Source organism: Narcine bancroftii, chromosome 3 (genome assembly GCF_036971445.1).
Source record: "Narcine bancroftii isolate sNarBan1 chromosome 3, sNarBan1.hap1, whole genome shotgun sequence".
Lineage (NCBI taxonomy): Eukaryota > Metazoa > Chordata > Chondrichthyes > Torpediniformes > Narcinidae > Narcine > Narcine bancroftii.
This window is the reverse complement of record NC_091471.1, coordinates 2,348,845-2,371,302: the sequence shown is the minus strand read 5'-3', so window position 1 is coordinate 2,371,302 and position 22,458 is coordinate 2,348,845. Positions and strand designations below refer to the sequence as shown.

Below are 22,458 nucleotides of genomic sequence, written 5' to 3'. Positions count from 1 at the left end.
CAATCTCCTGCCGACCAGCATCGATTCCCTGCTCCGACCCAATGTTTTCTCAAATGGCCCATAGATGTCCTTCCCGAGCCCTGTGAGAGAGGTGATATCAGACACATTTGTCTGCAGAAAGACCTGGATGACGTGGGAGGTCAGGAGGGGTCAGACGAAGGTGAAGTAAGGGGTTGCTATGGGCAGTGGAGGGATTGGTGGGTGGACCCTGAGCCTCTGTTCGACTCGTGCAGATGTGACCGTGAACGCGGTTCACCCTGGCGTGGTGAAGACAGATATCATGCGGAACAGCAAAATGTGCATTCAGCTCATCTTCCATCTCATTGGATTCTTCTTCTTCAAGGTGAGGAACAGAGGCCACGCCTCCGCCACTGAGAGCCCCTTCCTGCATGGGGTCCCAGCTGCTCTCAGTCCCCTCCCACCCCCCCACCCCCCACAAGGAGACCTGCCCTTTCTCCTGGGCACCTTTCCCACACCCGTGGACTAGTCCCGACCCCCACCCCTGGCAGTCTCCTCCACATCCCAATGAAACTGGAGGGTAATTTGAGACAGCATGGGTGAGGAGGGGAGAATGGTTGGGGTGCAGGACAAGAGCATCAGAACCTCTTCCATGGGGGGAGAGTGGCTTGGGAACAGGACAGGAGCATCACCACAGAGTGAAGATTACAGGATGAAATAGGATGCAGGGTTGGGCAGAAAAGTGGCGGATGGAGTTCAATCCAGATAAGTGAGAGGTGATGCATTTTGGAAGGACAAACCAGAAGGCTGAGTTCAGGGTTAATGGCCAGTTACTTAAGAGTGAGGATGAACAGAGGGACCTTGGGGTTTAAATCCAGAAATCCCTCAAGGTCACTGCACAGGTTGATAGGATGGTTAAGAAGGCTATGGGATTCTGGGCTTTATTAATAGGGGGATTGAGTTCAGGAGTAGAGAGGTCATGTTGCAACTCTACAAATCTCTGGTGAGACCCCACTTAGAGTATTGTGTTCAGTTCTTGTCATTTCATTACAGGAAGGATGTGGAAGCTGTGGAGAGGGGGCCAGAGGAGATTTACCAGGATGTTGCCCGGATTGGAAAATAAGTCTTATGAGGCCAGGTTAGCAGAGCTGGGACTTTTCTCTTTGGAGCAAAGAAGGATGAGAGGAGACTTGATAGAGGTCGAGAAGATTCTGAGAGACATAGTTAGGATGGACAGTCAGCACCTGTTTACCAGGGCAGGATCAGGAAACACTAGAGGACGTGTGTACAAAGTGAAGGGAGGGAAGTTGTAAGGTTTTTTTTACACAGAGAGGTGTGGGGGCCTTGAATGCATTGCTGGGGTGGTGGTGGAGGCTGGAACATTGGGGGCATTTCAGAGACTCTTTGACATATGGATGGAAGGAAAATAGAAGGTTATGAGGTGGGATGTGGTGTCTGGAAAGTGAGAAGGAACCACTGGGGGCAGGAGGGGGAGGGAATGAGATGAACGGGGTAGAGGATGGACAGGGGGAAGGGCAGGTGGGGGGAGGGGAAGATGGGGAGGGAAAGGGGGAGGCGTCTGAACAAAAAGGTAAGGGTGGGATGGATGGATGGGGGGAGGGGGATGGATGGGGGAGGGAGATGGTCCTGAAGGCAGGAGGTTAGAGGTGGAGAAGGGAGGGAGGGGAAAGCAGCCAATGGGGGGGGGGGAAGGATGGCTGGGTGAATAGTGAGGGAAGGGAGTGGGGGGGAAGGAGAGCAGGTTCGCAGTAACCGGAGAAGTTATGTTAATGCCAACTGGTCGAAGAGGGCCCAGATGGAAAATCAGGGGGTGTTCCTCCAATTTCCGGGTGGTCTTGGTGTTATAGTACATGAGGCCATGGAGAGACATGTGAATGTGGGAGTGGGGTGCGGAATTGAAATGGTTGGCTATTGGGAGGTCTCTGTCACTGAGCACCTTCACTCCATCCACACCAGTGACAAAGACCTCCCAATAGCCAACCATTTCAGTTAAGTTCAGTCTCTGCAATGTGGAGAAGGCCACAAAGAGAGCATCGGATACGGATACACAAGTGAAACGTTGCTTCACTTGAAAGGCCTGTTTGGGGCCCTGGATCATAGTGATGGAGGAGGTGTGGGCACAAGTGTGGCCTGGAGGGATCGGTCCCTGCAGAAGGCAAAGAGGGGAGGAGATGTGTCTGGTGGTGGGATCATGCAGTGTGCTGGAAATTCCAGCGGATAATGTGTTGGGTGTGGGGGCTGGTGGGGAGGTAGGGGAGGATGAGGGGGATCCTATGTTGGTTGTGTCTGGGGCAGAGGGAACCAGGGCAGATGAGCAGGAGATGAAGGAGATGTGGGCGAGAGCTGAGTTGATGGTGGTGGAGGGGAAGCCTCCTTTGTAGAAGGCAGATATTTCAGAAGATCTAGACTAGAAAACCTCATCTTGCGAATAGATGCAGCAGAGAGTGAGGAATTAAGAAAAGGGAATAGAATCCTTTCAGGGGAACAAGGTATGAGGATGTGCAGTCAAGGTGGTTTGGGCTTGTAATATATATTAGTGGAAAGCTTGTCTCCTGAGATGGAGACAGAAATCCAGGAAGGGGAGTGTTGACGGAGATGGACCAGGTGAGTTTGAGATTGGGGTGGAAGTTGGCTGCAAAGTGGAAGTTGACAGGCTCATCACAGGTGCATGAGGCAGCCCCAATGTAGTCATTGAAATAATGGAGGAAGAGTTGGGGGGTCTTGCCTGTGTAGGCTTGTAGCACGGATTGCTCCACAAAGCCCCACAAATAGGCAGGCAGAGCTGGGACCCATGTCGGTACCTATGGCCACCACCTTCCCTCTCTATTCACATGTTATTACAGCATCTGCAGTGGTGGTGTTCAGTTTACATACCTCTGGATACAGGGAGTAATAGTCTGTGACTACAAGATAGTCCTTCCCTTGACATTCAAATAGGTCAGTGTCTACCTTCTGGTAAGGTGTGTATGGTGCAGTGTGTGCAGGATTGCTTGCTTGATATTTCAGGTATATTGTACAGTTTGATGCTTCATTTGTTATTTCATTTTTGATTCTTGGCCAGTACATCACTCTTACACTTACAAAGAGTGCTCTTTTCTTACACTTTACGATTCTGAGATGTCCTCCATGGATCCTTTTTAGCATCTCTTTTCTCAGACTCTTTGGGATAAGGATTTTGCTTCCTTTGTAGATGATGTCTTTAACCACTGATAGTTCTGCCCTGCAGTTCCAGTACTGTGCAATGTCAGGTGAGCAGCCCTGCTTCATGTTGGGCCATCCATCCAAGATGTTTTTTCTCAGTTGTCTCAGTGGTTCATCTTTGTTTATTTCTGTCTTTATGAGCTCCATTTTTGCATCTGATATGGGCCATGCACTTGTGATCATGTCCACCAAGGTGTTCACGTCTTCATCCATTTTGGTGTTTGCGGGCTCTCTCGTGTCAACAGCTCGAGACAACGTGTCTGCTGTGTACATGAGCTTATCCAGAGTGTTCGCCAGATCCAGTGTATAGTGTTGCATCATTCTTGGTATTCTCAGTGGACATTTATTTAATGGCTTTTGGAGCAATGCAATCAGGGCTTATGGTCAGTCTCTACACTGATTGCTTGTCCAGACACAAACTGATGAAATCTTTCACAGGCGTATCTGATGGTGAGCAGCTCCTTTTCAATTTGAATGTATCAAGTCTCTGCGTCTGTCATCGACTGTGATGCAATGGGTTGCCAGTCATCATATTTTTGCAGAAGAACTGCACCGAGCCCACTATGTGATGCGCCAGATGATATCTTGATGGGTCTCGCTGGGTCGTAAAACCTCAGAACCGGTTCCTCTGGGAGCAGTTTCTTTAGTTCCCTCCATGACTTTTCATTCTCATGAATCCACTCCCATTCAATGTTCTTTTCTGTTCATCTTCTCAATGGAGCCATCTTTTCTGAGAGGTTGGATGTGAATTTACCCCTATAGTTGACCATTCCATTAAACCTCTGTAGCTCCTTTGTGTACTGGGCCTTGGCATCTTCCCAATGGTGGACACCTTTCTGGGATCTGGTCTGATGCTCTCACTGCCAATAATATCTCCAGTCTTTCCTTAGTCTCTCATCATGCTCCATTCTCGTGGTTCCCCAGACTATCATTGAGGTAACAAACTCCGTCCAGATTCTCATAGACCATATGGATAGTTTTGAGATACATTTCAGAAGCTGAGACAATTCTGAATGGTCACCTTAGGAATCTGGATCTGCCCAATGGACTATAAAATGTGCACAGTCTTGAACTTGCTTGATCCGATTTCAACTGCCAAAATCCTGATGACGCATCTAACTTTGCTGAAAAACTTTGCATTTGCAAACTATGACATGATTTCTTTATGCGTCAGAAGCTTAAAGTTTTCTCTCTTTATTGCTCTGTTTCGATCTCTTGGATCCAGGCAAATTCTAAGCTTTCCATTCTTTTTGTCCACAACAACGAGTGAACTCACCCACTCCGTTAACTCATCTATCTTCTGAATCACGTTCAGGGTTTCCATCAAGTCCGACTTGGCCTTCAGTTGCTTTTGAAGTGCAAATGGAACTTTTCTGCATGCATGTATTATCGGTGGCACAAGTTTATCCACTCTGATCGTGTGTTCTCCTGGAAGGTAGCCTAAACCCTGAAAAAGGTCATTGTACTCTTTCATGAGTTCATCACAGACTGTCTATCCTTTGCTTTCCACAAAGAGGACTCTTTTTTTTTAACCAGGTTTAGTTTCTCACAGGCTGTTAAACCTAGTATGGCCTGTACATCCTTTGGTACCATGATGAATGCTAGCATGTGCTCTCTGTCCTAGTGTTTCACTTTGACTGTGCATTCTCCTTGCACTGATATCTCGGTACCTGAATATCCTGTCACCTTCACTTTTGTTCCATACGTCTCTGGTCTGGGTCTAATATTCTTAAAATCAGTCTCTGATATTACATGAATTTGTGCTCCAGTATCCAATTTAACTGAAATGTCTATGTCATTCACTTTTAATCTCAACGTCCAGTCTCTGTTTTTTTTCTTGTTTTCAGTCACAACATCTACATAAAATTCCTTGATCTTCCTTTCATCTACTGCATGAACCTTGCTTTGTTGCACTTGGTTCCTACAGCAACGGGTATAATGGTTGCTTTTATTGCACATATAGCATGTTTTACCATACACTGGACACTTTTTTGGTAGGTGTTGTGCACCGCATCGATGACATGGCTTTTGATTGTCCCTTTCATTTTTGTTCACTGGCCACGCCTCTCTTTCCACTTTGGCGCACTTTTTGTTAAACGGTCTAGGTCTGTTCTTGTTCACTGCATCCACGATGCAGCTAGTTTCACTGAACTGCTCTTTTACCTGAGTTTTTCCAGTTTCTGCAGCCCTACAGAGTGCTATGGCTTTTTCCAGATCTTGATTTTTCTCTCTTAGCAGTCTTTTCCTTAGACTATTATCTGGAATACCGCACAAGTCTCTTTTATCAGCGAGTCGGTCAGTCCACCAAATTCACACGTTTTGCTTGTTTCTCAATTCAGTCACATACTGATCAATATTTTCTTCTGTTTTCTGTACACGTGAAAAATCTGTGCCTCTTAAATGTCACATTATGTTTAGGTATGCAGTATGCCTCAAACTGTTCCATTATTTTTTCCAGTTTCATTTTGTCTCCTTCAGCCGCAAATGTGAAGTTATTATACACGTTCAGGGCTTCATCACCCACGACATGTAAGAAAACTGACTCTTTCACTTTATCACTTTTCTCATCAGCTCTGACTGCCACTAAATACAATCCAAAATGCTGTTTAAATCTGTTCCAATTTTCAGCCACATTACCTGCCAGCAGAAGTTTCACTGGTGGATGTAATCCTTCCATTTTTCACTGTGTTGGCTTCTCTTCACTGATCAGTTGCTGACTTTAGATTTTCCTTTTAAAGCATTTCCTTCATCCCACTTCTGACACCATGTTTCATCTTGTATTCGTATGTGTGAGTTCTTAGACAACACATGGATGGAGGAAAAGGTTCTTTACTTTAAAGTTGTTGTAAACAGCACCATGAGGCCATGAGGCTGAAAGTCTCCATTGCAGATCTGCATACTGTGTGTCAGCCCCCTGCTGGCAGCCAAGACTAATCACACAGTAAGGCATTGCTAGTTGCCTTGCAAACATGATAACTGTCATTACAACAGGTTCTGTGGGATTTGTTGCCATCACTCTTCACATGGCCACAACTGTGCACAACCATCAGGCGCTCCTGTTCTATATTCTCCGGACTCCATGTACAGTCTAAGCAGAGATTTCTAGAGCTGCAATGTAAAACTGAACTCATGGAACCCAGCATAACTACCCTAGCAACCTGCACAGCAGCCTTGAGAGATCTAGGAATTTCGACCGCAAGATCTCTCTGTCCCTCCACACTGTTACGAATCCTACTATGAACCATGTTCTCTAGCTTCAAGTTCAACCTTCCAAAATGCCTCTCCTCACACTCATCCAGATTGAACTCCCATCGATTTAGAAGAGGGGACTGTGTGTGGCTGAAGAGGATGTGGAGAGTCTGCAAAGAGATATCGATAGGATAAGTGAATGGGTAAGGAGGAGAACACTGCTGTGAGATCATCCACTTGGGAAGAGAAAAAAGACAAGATTATTATTTAAATGGTGAAGGATTGCAGAAGGACTTGGGAGTGTTTGTGCATGAATAACAAAAGGTTGCTTTGCAGGTGCAGCAGGAGATCAAAAAGGTAAATGGAATGTGGGCCTTTATTGCTGGAGGGATTGAATTTAAGAGCAGGGAGGTCATGTTGCAACTGTGAGCCGCATCTGGAGAACTCCATGTAGTTCTCGTCTCCTTACCTGAGGAAGGATAGACTGGCTTTGGATGTGGTGCAGAGGAGGTTCATTAGGTCGATTCCAGGGGTGAGGGGGTTGACCTATGAGGAGAGATGGAGTCATCTGGGGCTGTACTCTCTGGAATGAGAGTGGATCTCATCGAACCTTATGAAAGGTGTAGATAGAGGTGGGGCTGGAAGAGTAGATTTAGGATGAAGATGAAGAGGAACTGCTTCTCCCAGAGAGCAGTGAATCTGTGGGGTTCACTGTTCATGGAAGCAGCAGGGGCTGCATGAATGAATGTATCTTGGACCATGAGATTTTGGGGGTAATTGAGGGTTACAGGGGACTGGTGGGGAGGGATTGTGTACACAGCCAGATCTCTTTGAATGGCAGAGGAGACTGGTTGGGCTGGGTACCAACTCCTGCTCCTGTTACCCATGTCCCAAACCCAGTGTGAATGTCCCTAGTTGGTGAACACCCCTCTCTGTTCACCTCCTCTGTCTCCTACCTCCTTTCCATGTCCCCTCACGACCCCCCCTCCCTGTCCGTAGGTATGGCTGGGTATGGCCGTTGTGCTGTTGCTAATGTTGTTTATGTTCCAGTCGGCAGCCGAGGGGGCAGTCAGCACCATCTACTGCTCCGTGTCCAAGGAGATGGAAGGTGTCAGTGGCAAGTACATCGACAGCGACTGCTCCCTCACCTTGCCCCATCCCAAGGCACAGGACCCCGCCCTGGCCCGCAAGCTCTGGGACATCAGTGTCCAGCTCACTGGGCTAAAAGCGGCCAAGGACTGATAGGGGGCTGCTTAGAGTGATGAGGATGGCCTGAGGCTCCCTCCTTCCCTCTCCCCCTTCCTCCCTACTCCTCCTCCTCATTCCCTCTCCCCATCTCCCTCCTCCCCCCTTCCCTCTCCCCCCTCCTCCTTCCCCCCCAGGTTAACAACTTGCTCTATTTCTACAAGATGTGAAGGAAGCGTGAGCACGAGAAATTTTTCTTTAAATGTTTTTGTGTATCTTTTCAAATATCATTATGTATTTCTTTAAAGTTTGAGTATCTCTATATACATTTTATAATCTTCATTATACAGTATATACTTTGTTATTCACCATTATGAAAGTCTTAATGTGAAGCTATGCAAAATGTTTATCTGTTTTATCAACGAATTACAGCTACATAGAGTAACAGCCACAGAGTTTGATTTGTTGGATTAAAGGGATCAAAATTCAGAATATTGCTCCTTGCACTTTGGAGGAAGACACGTTGAAATTAGGATATATTAGAATAAGGAAGCTGTTGTCTACAGGCACGGATTTGTGGGCCGAAATGGCCTCATGCCGTGTTGTATGTCTAAATTTAAATTAACATTACATTTCAAGATTCCTTTACTGTCATGTAATAGTACAGAACATGCAATATTAAACAAAATTTCATTCTCCCTGCTGTTAGGCAAGGAGTCTCCATGAGTGTTGCCCAGGTCCCCTTACAGAACGAGAGAAAAAATTGGAGTCCCTTCGGAGTCACTGAGTGTCCGTGAATTTGCCTCCAGTCCTCCCGCAGCCTCTGCAACCGCACAGATTCCTGTTCAATCCATCAGCTGCCCGAGCTCCAAATCCAAACCTCCAACGCAGTCAGAAAACCTTCAGCACCTGAGGCCTTTCGAGAGCCCTTCTTACTATCAGCCCCCTCTCAAATCCTGACTCCAATACCTGGATCCCTTGAGACATTCTCCAGGGCGTTGGAGTGGAGGGGGGTGGGGTGGTTGGGACGGGGGTGGGGTGGTTGGGACGGGGGGGGGGGGGGTCTGCAGCCAGAACGGGAGAGATGGGCTCCAAGCTGGGCAGCTCTGGGTCCTCGGGGTGCAGGTGCTGTGGGTTCTCCCACTTCCCTCTAGACCCACTCCCCATGGATCCAAGGCCCTTCTCTGCCCAAATCCTCCTCCAGGACCCCCTGTTTTGCCCCTCCTTCCCCATCCCCACCTCCAGGCCTGCCCCCCCCTCCATTGTGCTGTCCCAATGAGACAACCTCTGGTGGGATCTGGGGAATGGCTGTGGAGCAATTACATCATGGCTGCAAGCCCCTTCGGCAGGTCCCCGTCTGCCTTGTGAGGGACCGGAGGAATCTTATCTGCCCCATAGTAAGACACGAAAGTCTGCTGACCCTGTGGTTGAAGTAAAAATAAACAATGGAGGAGAAACTCAGCAGGTCCTTTATATAGCAAAGATAAAGGGGGTGGAGAGCTGACGGGGGTAGGGGGGTAGAGCATGTTCGCAGAAACCGGAGAAGTCCATGTTAATGCCATCTGGCTGGAGGGGCCCAGACGGAAAATCCAGTTTTGTTCCTCCAACTTTCAGGAGGTCTTGGTGGGATAGTACACGAGGCCGTGAACAGATGTGTAGGAGTGGGGCACAGAACTGAAATGGTTGACCGCTGGGAGGTCTGTGTCACCGGTGCGGACAGAGCGAAGGTGCTTAGTCTGCGCAGTCCCTCCACCAGCCCACTGCCTACAGCCCAGACTACAGTTACTCCCCACCCTGCTGCTTTTTTAAACATACAAACTTTATTCAAATGACACGTTACAAACATAAAACACATGTAGAGCTACAACTAAAAACCAAAAACTGCCATAATATGGCAACAAAACCACAAGAGGTAGTAATTACGACCACCTGTCCGTTGGACAGTGTTACGTGTCAGTGGGGTGTCGCAGGGAACAGGGCCGGGACCACTGTTGTTTGCCATTCAGGTTAATGACCTGTGTGACAGTGTGGTTTGTGGATGACACTAGAATTGGTGGTGTAGTCACCACTGAGGAAGATTGCAAGTAAAACATCTAAATCTGCAGACGCCATAGGTGAAGTAGAAACACGACGTTGGAGAAACTCAGCAGGTCAAATATGGTAAAGATACAGGTTATTTTTTAAAGTTGACAAGCTCGTTGCGGGTGTATGAGGCAACCCTGATGTAGTTGTCAATGTACCAGAGGAAGAGTTGGGGAGGTCTTGCCTGTGTGGGCTTGCAACATAGGGGGTACCCATGACGACGCTGTGGATTTGGTGGAAGTGGGACGAGTTAAAGGAGAAGTTGTGTCTTCTACCTTTGCTACATGGAGGACATGGTTTGACCTGCTGAGTTTCTCCAGTGCTGTGTTTTCACTCTCTGAGATCACACCACCATCTCGAGGAACTGGGGAAGCGGCCCAAGGAATGACAGGTGGGATTTCACTCGGACGAGGGTGAGGGTAAACCAAGGCAGAACTTACAGTGAATGACAGGGCTCTGGGGAGTTTGTAGAACAGAGACAGAGGGGCCCCATGTGACACAGAGGGGCCCCATGTGACACAGAGGGGCCCCATGTGACACAGAGGGGCCCCACGTGACACAGAGGGGCCCCACGTGACACAGATGGGCCCCACGTGACACAGAGTGGTCCCCACGTGACACAGAGTGGTCCCCACGTGACACAGAGTGGTCCCCACGTGACACAGAGTGGTCCCCACGTGACACAGAGTGGTCCCCACGTGACACAGAGTGGTCCGGGGTGGGGGAAGGCTGGGTGAGGAATGCACTTGACACACTTGCCTTCATTGCGGAGGTCGTCAGCACTCATTGTGTTTCATCGAGCCCCTAAATTAAAAGTCCCAAATTTCATCAAGCCTCTAGTTCACTTTTAATGTAGATGGAAACAGGCCATTTCGGCCATGAGTCCGTGCCCCCCCAATTACACTTTGAAGTGTGAGAGGAAACCGGAGCCCCCGGGGAAAACCCACACAGACACAGGGAGAACTTACAAACTCCTCACAGACAGCATGGGATTTGAACCCTGGTCCGGATTGCCGACACTGCAACCGCAACTGTGCCGTCATGTGTCTGCTGCCTGCAACACCAAGGACCTGTAGAGATACACTACGCAAACAATGAAAACGACTCAGTCCAGGGTCTCAACACAAAACCTATGTCAACATGCACGTTACAGTTCCTGACCGTCAGCATGGACGTGCCCTACTCCAGGCACGTGTAAGTGTGAGACCACGACATAACCTCCCGTGGTCAAGCATTCCCACATCGACATGGTCTCATGCATGGCCGAACCATGGCAACCTGAAAATTGTAGGAAGCAACACCTTGGGCTGGGCCCACTGGGCCCACTCCAACCAGGCAGCATTCACACTAGCTCCTCCAGTTTCTGTTAAACTCCTCCACCGAGTCCTCTTTCCCTATATCCCTTTATCCCAGCTCGCCACCCCTTTCCTCTCCATTCAGAGAGCTTTCCCCTCCCCGCTTCACTTCTCAGCATTATTCTCTTCTACCCTCCCCATGACCTCTCACCTGATGGCCTCTGCCCTTCTGCCTGCTCCCTCTTCCCCCTCCCACCTGTGACCTCTCACCTGTTAGCCTCTACCCTTCTGCCTGCTCCCTCCTCCCGTCCCCTCCCACTTGTAACATCTCACCTGTTGGCCTCTGCCCCTCCACCTGCTCCCTCCTCCCCTCCCCCTCCCTCTGCCTGAATTTTTCTCCTACTTTGATGAAGGGCTCAGGCCTGAAACGTTGGTTACCCGTTACTTCCTTTAGGCGCTGGCTGACCACCTGCACGTTTATGTGCTGTGCAGAAGCCATGATGTCAAGTTACTGGATGCTGGTGAGACCACATGGAGGGCAGTGACCGGGCCTGGTCTCTGCTTCAGGGAAGCTGTGAGAGCGACGAAGTTTGCAGTGTGTATGGATGGTTGTGAGGAGAGCCTGGAGGGGCTGGCTTTAGAACATAGAATACAACAGCACAGTACAGGCCCTTCAGCCCTCAATGTTGTGTTGACCCATATATTAATTCCTTAAAAAAAGTACAAAACCTTCTCTTCCTCATAACTCTCTATTTCTCTTCCATCCATGTGCCTGTCTAAGAATCTCTTGTATATCCTCAATGTTTCATCCTCCACCACCATCCCCGGCAAGGCATTCCAGGCCCCCACAACTCGTTACATAAAATAGTCTTTAACTTCCCTCCCTTCACTTTGTACATATGTCCTCTGGTGACGCTGATCCCTGGGAAACGTGCGTTGACTGTTGTGACAGAGTGTTTAGAGGTGGTTTGGGAGGAATTGTTAGAGCAGCTTGCACACAAATACATTTTAAAACACAGACTTTTTGCAGGACTTTTGCAGAGTGCTTTTTGCAAAGAGAGCAACAAAGTTGCAGAATACAGTTTGCCTGCGAGAGCATGTGATTTTTGCAGGTAGAGGAAAACAGTTTTGGCTCTCAGAGAGGGAGGGTGTGAAAGCAGAGAGAGAGGAGACAGAAATCCATTCCAGAGGGGCAAGCTGGCAAACTTTGGAAGGCTGTCTTGTCAAAGAAGAAGACTGGTGACCTGAAAGAAAGAGGATCATCTGGAGAACCCTGAAGGAGGCAAGTTTTGTCAGCAAGACTGATTGAGAAGGAATCAGTGGTGGATGTTGTGGAAAAAGAATCTCTAAAAACCAACAAGAACCCTCCTGAGTGGTAACCCTTTGCCTGTGAAGCACCAAAGCCTGGTGAACTTTGTCAATGCTAACTTCTGTGCACAGAACAAGAACGGCCTGCAACCAGAGAGATTGGACTGTGATCCACAGAACTTTTCTAATCTTAAATAAACATTATACACACACACACACCTGCACTTAGTATTAGAGGGGAGGATTAAGAGGGTTAGATAGGATTAAGTAAAAAGTTAAAGTTTAATTCTGTTTTCTTGTTCAAATATAATTAAAAACTACTTTTGTTTAAATAATCCTGCGTTGTGGTGCGTACCTATTGCTGCTGGGTTTTGGGGTCCTCTGGACTCTAACACTGTCCACCCTATCTATGCCTCTCAGAATCTTGTAGACCTCTATCAAATCAAGTGAGGTTACCAAGGTTTATGAAAGGTGGAAGAAACGTGATGAAGATTTGACATTGTCATTAACATAATTGATGTCAAATCTGTGAAAGAAGGTTTGTGCTGACAGCTTTCACATTAACAGTAACATCGCTGGCGAATGGCCCATTTTAATTCACCATCTGTTCAGTGAGATTAAAGCCTTAACTAAAGTCAAGGACATTAACAGAGGTTATTGATTCATCCTCTTCAGAGTAAATAAAAGAAGGAGTTGCCATAAAGGTCAATGTATTTCTCTGTGATGTAATCCTATTTCTGTAACAGTTTGTCTCTCTGTATCAGAATTTATTGTCATAAACAGGTTGCAAAATTGCAGTGGCCTCACAGTGCAAACATTTCTATAAACCACTTCAGACTAACATTCTTTTAAATGCCCCTAATGTTCCACCACCATGCCAGGCATTCCAGACCCCCACAACTCTCTAAAAAACAATCAACACCCCTGACATCTCCTCTAAACTCCCCCCCCCCCCCCTTCACTTGTACACAGGTCCTCTGGTGTTTGCCAATGCTGCCCTGGGAGACAGGTGCTGACTGTCCACCTTGTCTATGCCTCTCAGAATCTTGTCGACCTCAATCAAGTCTCCTCTCATCCTTCTACGCTCCAAAGTGAAAAGTCCCAGCTCTGCTCACCTTGCCTCATGAGACTTATTTCCCAATCCAGGCAACAATCTGCCCCCTCTCCGTAGCTTCCACATCCTTCCTGTAATGAGATGAAAAGAACTGAACACTATACTCTAAGTGTGGTCTCACCAGAGATTTGTAGAGTTGTAACATGTCCTCTCGACTCCTGAACTCAATCCCCCTATTAATGAAGCCCAACATCCCAGAGGCCTTCATAACTATCCTATCAATATGTACAGTGACTTTGAGGGATCTATGGATTTGGACCCCATCCTTGCACGCCTTCATCCAGGTCCTTTATAAACATCACAAAGAGCAGGGGTCCCAGAACAGATCTCTGCGGCCCCTCCACTAGTCTCCGACCTCCAGGCAGATCCTTTCCACTACTACTCTCTGCTTTCTTCCTACAAGCCAATTGTTTTATCCACATGGCCAAGTTTCCACTGATCTCGTCCCTCATGACATCCTGGATGAGTCTTGCATGAGGGACCTTGTCAAATGTCTTGCTAAAATCCATGGCCAGTGCTGGGGGGGGGGACGATTCGCGAGCATTTCCCCCCAACCCAAAATAGCATCACATAATTTCGCCTCCACATGCTATAAGCACACGTGTTTGTTACATCGGAGGGAGGGGAAGTGTGATGGTGGCATACGGAGTAGGTTCATGGCAGGAATAGCATCTGCTCCCCCATCCAATTTGTACTTGTCGTGTTGGGAAAAGAATCCGGTCGAGTGGTTCCCAGAGAGACGAGTCTGGACTCAAGTTTTACAATCACGCGTAACTTTAGCATACAGGAGACGACCAGGGTCGTCTTGCTACCGAGGTCAGGTAGCAAGAGCCGTGTCCGTACTGGTCAAGGTGTAGGGGCACATAGTATCACCCTGACCCTGACTGTTGAATGTGTATGTTCATGTAATTTCCCCCAGTCTCTGTCGGTTCCTCTCCCATTATCCAAAGTGTACATTTACCTCCAGCGTATTGTGATAGAGCTACTCTTTGCAGACGATGCCGCTTTAGTTCCCCATTCAGAGCCAGCTCTTCAGCGCTTGACGTCCTGTTTTGCGGAAACTGCCAAAATGTTTGGCCTGGAAATCAGCCTGAAGAAAACGGAGGTCCTCCATCAGCCAGCTCCCCACCATGACTACCAGCCCCCCCACATCTCCATCGGGCACACAAAACTCAAAACGGTCAACCAGTTTACCTATCTCGGCTGCACCATTTCATCAGATGCAAGGATCGACAACGAGATAGACAACAGACTCGCCAAGGCAAATAGCGCCTTTGGAAAACTACACAAAAGAGTCTGGAAAAACAACCAACTGAAAAACCTCACAAAGATAAGCGTATACAGAGCCGTTGTCATACCCACACTCTTGTTCGGCTTCGAATCATGGGTCCTCTACCGGCATCACCTACGGCTCCTAGAACGCTTCCACCAGCGTTGTCTCCGCTCCATCCTCAACATTCATTGGAGCGACTTCATCCCTAACATCGAAGTACTCGAGATGGCAGAGGCCGACAGCATCGAGTCCACGCTGCTGAATATCCAGCTGCGCTGGGTGGGTCACGTCTCCAGAATGGAGGACCATCGCCTTCCCAAGATCGTGTTATATGGCGAGCTCTCCACTGGCCACCGTGACAGAGGTGCACCAAAGAAGAGGTACAAGGACTGCCTAAAGAAATCTCTTGGTGCCTGCCACATTGACCACCGCCAGTGGGCTGATATCGCCTCAAACCGTGCATCTTGGCGCCTCACAGTTCGGCGGGCAGCAACCTCCTTTGAAGAAGACCGCAGAGCCCACCTCACTGACAAAAGGCAAAGGAGGAAAAACCCAACACCCAACCCCAACCAACCAAATTTCCCCTGCAACCGCTGCAACCGTGTCTGCCTGTCCCGCATCGGACTTGTCAGCCACAATCGAGCCTGCAGCTGACGTGGACTTTTACCCCCTCCATAAATCTTCGTCCGCGAAGCCAAGCCAAAGATTGTGATAGAGTATATAGATATGTTTTTAGGAGATAAATTGGGGCAGGTTTTTTAGTGTAGGTCACATACAAACACTTTAAAACAGATCTTATTTAAAATACTGGAGCTCTGCCTCATGGTAGACCTATCAGCTCTACAGCTTTTGCAAGAGCTTTTGAAGAGTGCTTGTGAAATATAAAGTGTTCACAATCACTACTCTGGAGACAAAGTCTTGGAGAACAGGTTCAGCTTTATTTCGGGTCTGCAGAGCCGGGTATCTCTTAGTCCCAAGACACACCGGAGGTCCAAAATCACCACTCTTTTGTACAGTCTCGCACTGAACGTCACCACACCTCCTTATGGTTCCTTCCAATCGGGACTTCAATACTTTACAGTCTTCCACTTTCTACTCCCATCCCTGCAGATACTGCACAGTCCCTCCCTCATCAAACATTGCATGTTATGTTAATCAGGCAGTCTCATCACTGGGGGCGTCTAAGTTAATATTCATGCCTTCATTAAGCAAGCCCAATGGTTACTATTGGATACCCTAGGTCAGGGGTGTCAAACTCAAATTCATGGAGGGCCAAAATTAAAAACTTGGACTAAGTCGAGGGCCGAACTAAATATTTATTGAAAATTTTCAACAACATCTGCATGTTTTCTCTTCTTTCAACATATGTAATGTTAAACTTTTTCTTATTAAAATAAATGTTTAATAATAGTTTTGGATAAACTCTTTCCAGAAGCATTAACAAATGAGAAATAAAATATTCAATAAACAATATTTCTCTCTAGAGGATTTGTCAAATGTTGCTAGTGTGCTGTCGAATAGTAAAATCTGAGGGCTATTGAGAATGTGGGAGAAGTACATGATTCCTGAAACAATCAAATGGGTGACTGATTGTGGGCATGAACTCTAGCAGGGTTATTTGCCACTTTTCAAGTTTTATGCCTAATGAGCTTGTATCCAGGTGCAGGACCATTTTTAACCAGGAATATATTTATCACTGTGACATGAAACTATTGGAAGATCGTTTTATCCTGAGATTAAAGTTCATAATACCTACTCAGGCCTGTGTGCGGGAGGGCGGGGTTTGCGGGCGATCAGGTTGGACAACGACAGAGCGGGGGCATTGGCTCTCGCTGCAGGGGGCGGCATCTCGGTGGATCAGCGGCCCCATCACCGTGAGTCGCGGGTCGGCCTGCGGCAGGGAGGGGGAGTGGGCAACGGTCCTGGCGAGGTCAGGCCCCCCTGAGTTTCTCCCGGACCTCCCTTGACCTGCTGAGTTTCTCCCGGAACCCCCTTGACCTGCTGAGTTTCTCCCGGACCTCCCTTGACCTGCTGAGTTTCTCCCAGACCCCCTTGACCTGCTGAGTTTCTCCCGGACCCCCTCCCCTTGACCTTCTGAGTTTCTCCCGGACCCCTCCCCCTTGACTTGCTGAGTTTCTCTCGGACCCCCCTTTACCTGCTGAGTTTCTTCCTGATCCTCCTTTGACCTGCTGAGTTTCTCCCAGATCCCCCTTTGACTGCTGAGTTTCTCCCAGACCCCCCTTGACCTGCTGAGTTTCTCCCGGACCTCCCTTGACCTGCTGAGTTTCTCCCGGACCCTCCTTGACCTGCTGAGTTTCTCCCGGACCCCCTTTTCTTTCCTTGCCGGTGTCCCAGGACCTTTCCAGGGCAGTCTCCGCGCTCAGGACCGCGCTGGGATTCCGGTCAGCGGTGGAGGAGCAGGTGAGCGCGGCTAATCCGATCCAGCCCACGCCACTCCCGAGATTGGCAGGGGGTTCCACCCTACCTGCCCGACCAGCCTCGCTTTCCACGTGTACTCCGGGCACCCGCCGCTGGTCTGGTGGGAAGGCGCAGGGTGGCCGGCGCCCGGAGCCCCCATCGCCCGGCGAGGAGCCCCAATTTTCCCTCTGGCGTCCCGACTCCATCTGCAGCTCCAAGGAACGCTGTGCAACTGGGGTTCTGGGCGCTGGGAAGCGGTCTTGGCTTCCCCTGACACCGGCCAGGCCGCGTTGCGGTGGGGGGGGGATGGGCGGGGGGACACGACAGCGTGTTTATAAAACCACCCACCACTACTTTTCAAGGACCAGGATTTTTCTCTCTCTCTCTCACCCTGGGACACAGCGGTTACTGTGCATGCGCTATACTGGCGCGGCGGCCAGCGGGCCACCTCTAATACATTTTTGATATGATCTTGCGGGCCAAATATAATTATATTGGCCCGCGGGCCAGAGTTTGACATGTGTGCCCTAGGTCATCTTGCCAGTTTAAATTAGATTCCGTTATCCTTGAGGCTTCTGATAAGAAAGGCGCCCACTAACTGGTGGCTAACTATTTTCAAGCTCTAATTTACATATATTGCATTCCATTACCCTTCGCAGAGCGGTAAGTTTAAACATCTCCAGCCATTTTTCACAATCCATCCTTTTTCTTTTTACCATGTATCTTTGATTAAACCTCATCAAACCCTGCTGCTATCTGATGCGTGCCTAAAATTCGTTAGGCACCCCAATTGAATCAATATAAATTTGGTTGTTGAAAAACGTCCCAAGGAACTCTTTTTACTTTTCTTTATCCCTATTACCTTCTCCCATTCAAATGCCAAGGTGAAGGGTCTGGCCAATTGAATGGCCATATCTAATTGGCCCAGGTGAATCCCCTGGCGCTCTTCCAATTGGGAGGAAGGATTGGTCCAAGGATTCTGCCTCCGCAGAACCACCATAGATCCGCTCCATGGCTTTCTTTGGTCCTTTGTGAACTGTCTTCCTTGTCTTGAAATGCAGCCTGTGTGATTCCCTGACACAGCCCAGAATGCCAGCGGAATCCAGACATCCTTCCTCTTCAGAGGAGGGAACATCAAGACCAGAGATTTACAGGACTGGTTACCCCAGGCCTCTCTATCCTGATACAAAGCCATCGTGCACCTCATTCCTTGTCCGTCTTTTTCCCACCCCAACGGAAGTTGAACCACCTGTGCTATCGGACGTCCAGAAGTGCATGTATAGCAATTGCTCTTGTTTAAACTCTTCACCGTATATTTTATCCATTCTATCCAGGCATTTGTATCCCCATATCCTGTCTCACTCTCAATCATCTGTCTAAGGTCCTCTACCTCTACAATCTGTACTATTTTTGGATCATTGGGTGAAGTTAGGGTTTCACCTTGGGCATTATTGTGAAGGTACTATCAATTAGATTAGTCTTGGATCCTTCTACAATTATTCTAAAACAACACGCCAACAAGTCCTTTCCACTGATGTTTATCTCATTCCAAATTTTTCCCATTTACCCCTTTCAAGTAGGTTTTTCTGGGTAGACCACCATTTTTTCTTTTTTTCTTTGGCTTGGCTTCGCGGACAAAGATTTATGGAGGGGTATGTCCACGTCTGCTGCAGGCTCGTTGGTGACTGACAAGTCCGATGCAGGACAGGCAGGCACGGTTGCAGCGGTTGCAAGGGAAAATTGGTGGGTTGGGGTTGGGTGTTAGGTTTTTCCTCCTTTGTCCTTTGTCAGTGAGGTGGGCTCTGCAGTCTTCTTCAAAGGAGGTTGCTGCCCGCTGAACTGTGAGGCGCCAAGATGCACGGTTGGAGGCAAGATCAGCCCACTGGCGGTGGTCAATGTGGCAAGCACCAAGCAGTCCTTGTACCTCTTCTTTGGTGCACCTCTGTCTCAGTGGCCAGTGGAGAGCTCGCCATAGAACACGATCTTGGGAAGGCGATGGCCTCCTCCATTCTGGAGACATGACCCACCCAGCGCAGTTGGGTCTTCAGTAGCATGGATTCAATGCTTGCGGACTCTGCCAGCTCGTGTACTTCGATGTTGGTGAAGAAGTCATTCCAATGAATGTTGAAGATGGAGCGGAGACAATGCTGGTGGATGCATTCTAGGAGCCGTAGGTGATGGCGGTAGAGGACCCATGATTTGGAGCCAAACAGGAGTGTGGGTATGACAATGGCTCTGTACGCACTGATCTTTGTGTGTTTCTTCAGGTGGTTGATTTTCCAGACTCTTTTGTGTAGTCTTCCAAAGGCGCTATTTGCCTTGGCGAGTCTGCTGTCTATCTCTTTGTCGATCCTTGCATCAGATGAAATGGTGCAGCCGAGATAGGTAAACTGGTTGACCGTTTTGAGACCACCATACATCACTCCAATAGGGGCAGTATCTATTAAGACACTATATTTCTTCTGAACACTACATCATCTCGGACTCTCAATCCTTCCACATTTTATTAAACTTCAAGCATTGAACCGTATCACCTGCACTTTAGAATTCTCGGGAATGGGAATAGTGAACTTTACTGGCCCTGAGGGCTTGATGTTGGATTCCATTCCTCTCCTTACTGGGGTATGAATCCCAATAGCCCAACCCTGGTTCCCACTTACCAACTCTATTCAGCATATCCACCACCATCTCATGTTTCTTTCTACTGAAGGAGGAGGGTTGTACATTGATATTTAACTTGTGCTTCACCAACTCTTCAAAGTCCTGTTCTAATGACATCAATGTCTTTTCAACTGGATCTTGAGAGGGTTTTCGGTGGGATGTATGTGCAAAGTTGGTGACTCAGCAGGGGTCCTCATCGGACCTTTCACTCTGGTGTGATGTGTCCACCTTTTTCTGCAGTTCTATTCACTGTCTCAGTGGTCAAGGGGGTTAGAAATGGTCCCTCCCAACTTGGATGAAGCTTAGCATGCTTTCACGTCTTAACCAGAACCCAATCACTTGGTTGTATTTTGGGAACAGCAAATTCCAGTGGCAGTGTCTGGGCCAACAGACTCTTTTCCTAAGAACAAATAAAGAAGAAGCGAGCGCCAAGACATAGTTTCTTAGAAATTTGTCGGTGACTTCAACAGTTGGCAATTCCCCTTCTCTTCCCAAAAATGGCAGTCTGAATAGTATCTCATAAAGGGACAATCCGACATTCTTTCGAGGTGCTGTTCGGATTCGCAGTAATGCTATAGGCAGGCATTTAGTCCAGGGTAGCTTTGATTCTAGCACCAATTTGGACAATGTCTGATTCATTCGTTCTACCCATCCGGAGGAAGGGGAATGCCATGGGGTATATAATTTTGCATTGTTTCTTGAAGTATCCTTGAGGTGAAGTATAAGTTTCTCGTCTTTTGTGCATATGAATCAATCCACAGTCGACAATAACCCATTACTCCAGGTGGATTTACGACTCAATCGAATAACTGCTCTTTTTGGGGTAATTGACATGGACGTCGGGAGTTTTTCTGCAGCTGTTCAACGGGTTGTGGCCTTCTCTACAATGTTGGCCAAAAAAAGTCATGTTATTCAAATGGAAAGACTCTTGACCTCCTTACAGTGATTCAATGGTTTTCTCATATTATGTCCTGTTTAAGTTCAGAAAAAAATTAGATATTATGTATTTGATTCTTCAGTGAGATTTGAGACCTTTTATGTCTTGTTTTCATTTGATGTAAATGTCTTTAACGTGATTCAATGTCACTCGCTCTTCCAGATGAGATCTAGTCTTACCTTTGCTTGTTGATTCACATCAGAAGCTACAAAATAATATGTCACTCTCAGGAGAAGTTGCTTAAATGTTTTTTATAAGATTTTTACAATTTTAATACAATACTTTTGATGTTTTTATTCACCAAGAGCAGTTCGGGGGGACATTAGGGGACCTCCAGGCCCCCTCTGCCCCCCGGCCCCCCCTCCACCCCGAGACCTCTCCGGACCCCCTCCTTCCCCTCCCCCCTCCCCACCCCCCTGGCTCCCGGCCCCTCTCATGCCCACCTTCCCTCCCTTACCCCCCTACTCCCACCGGCCTCCCTCATCACTCCCCCGTCCCCCGGGCCCCTCTCCGGCCCCCCCTCCAGCCCCGACCCCTGGATAATGCATCCCCTCCCGCCCCGACCCCTGGATAACGCATCCCCTCCCGCCCCGACCCCTGGATAATGCATCCCCTCCCGCCCCCGACCCCTGGATAACGCATCCCCTCCCGCCCCGACCCCTGGATAATGCATCCCCTCCCGCCCCGACCCCTGGATAACGCATCCCCTCCCGCCCCGACCCCTGGATAACGCATCCCTTCCCGCCCCGACCCCTGGATAACGCATCCCCTCCCGCCCCGACCCCTGGATAACGCATCCCTTCCCGCCCCGACCCCTGGATAACGCATCCCCTCCCGCCCCGACCCCTGGATAACGCATCCCCTCCCGCCCCGACCCCTGGATAACGCATCCCCTCCCGCCCCGACCCCTGGATAACGCATCCCTTCCCGCCCCGACCCCTGGATAACGCATCCCTTCCGGCCCCGACCCCTGGATAACGCATCCCCTCCCGCCCCGACCCCTGGATAACGCATCCCTTCCCGCCCCGACCCCTGGATAACGCATCCCTTCCCGCCCCGACCCCTGGATAGCGCATCCCTTCCCGCCCCGACCCCTGGATAGCGCATCCCTTCCCGCCCCGACCCCTGGATAACGCATCCCCTCCCGCCCCGACCCCTGGATAACGCATCCCTCCCGCCCCGACCCCTGGATAACGCATCCCCTCCCGCCCCGACCCCTGGATAACGCATCCCCTCCCGCCCCGACCCCTGGATAACGCATTCACGTACCGGAAGTGAATCAATGGTGAGGAGATGGCGGCGCTCAGAGCGGCCCTGGGGACGGCGAGGAAGGTGAGGGAATGACTCGGGTTTATACCCAGGGGAATGGGAAGAGGGGGAGTGAAGGTCAGGAGGGGGAGTGAAGGGGTCAGGTAGGGGAGTGAAGGGTCAGGAGAGGGGAGTGAGGGGTCAGGAGGGGAGTGAGGGGTCAGGAGGGGGAGTGAAGGTCAGGAGGGGAGTGAAGGGTCAGGAGAGGGGAGTGAGGGGTCAGGAGGGGGAGTGAAGGGGTCAGGTAGGGGAGTGAAGGGTCAGGAGAGGGGAGTGAGGGGTCAGGAGGGGAGTGAGGGGTCAGGAGGGGGAGTGAAGGTCAGGAGGGGAGTGAAGGGTCAGGAGAGGGGAGTGAGGGGTCAGGAGGGGGAGTGAAGGGGTCAGGTAGGGGAGTGAAGGGTCAGGAGAGGGGAGTGAGGGGTCAGGAGGGGAGTGAGGGTCAGGAGGGGGAGTGAAGGTCAGGAGGGGAGTGAAGGGTCAGGAGAGGGGAGTGAGGGGTCAGGAGGGG

The 22,458-nt window shown here is 49.3% G+C and overlaps 1 protein-coding gene across 7 annotated transcripts in view; it reads left to right on the top strand.

Moving 5' to 3' along the window:
• The window catches only part of idh3b (isocitrate dehydrogenase (NAD(+)) 3 non-catalytic subunit beta), a 105,701-nt gene that overhangs the window by 48,628 nt on the left and 34,615 nt on the right, over positions 1 to 22,458 (top strand). For 3 of the 7 annotated variants that reach the window (XM_069923365.1, XM_069923364.1, XM_069923363.1), the window contains one exon: positions 234 to 343. In XM_069923365.1, coding sequence (XP_069779466.1) covers positions 234 to 343 — 110 coding nt within the window. Of the gene's footprint in view, positions 1 to 233; positions 344 to 7,419; positions 8,047 to 9,100; positions 9,715 to 21,884; positions 21,975 to 22,458 lie in introns of those variants that run through there. The other 4 variants (XM_069923369.1, XM_069923368.1, XM_069923366.1 and 1 more) reach the window with 4 other exon arrangements.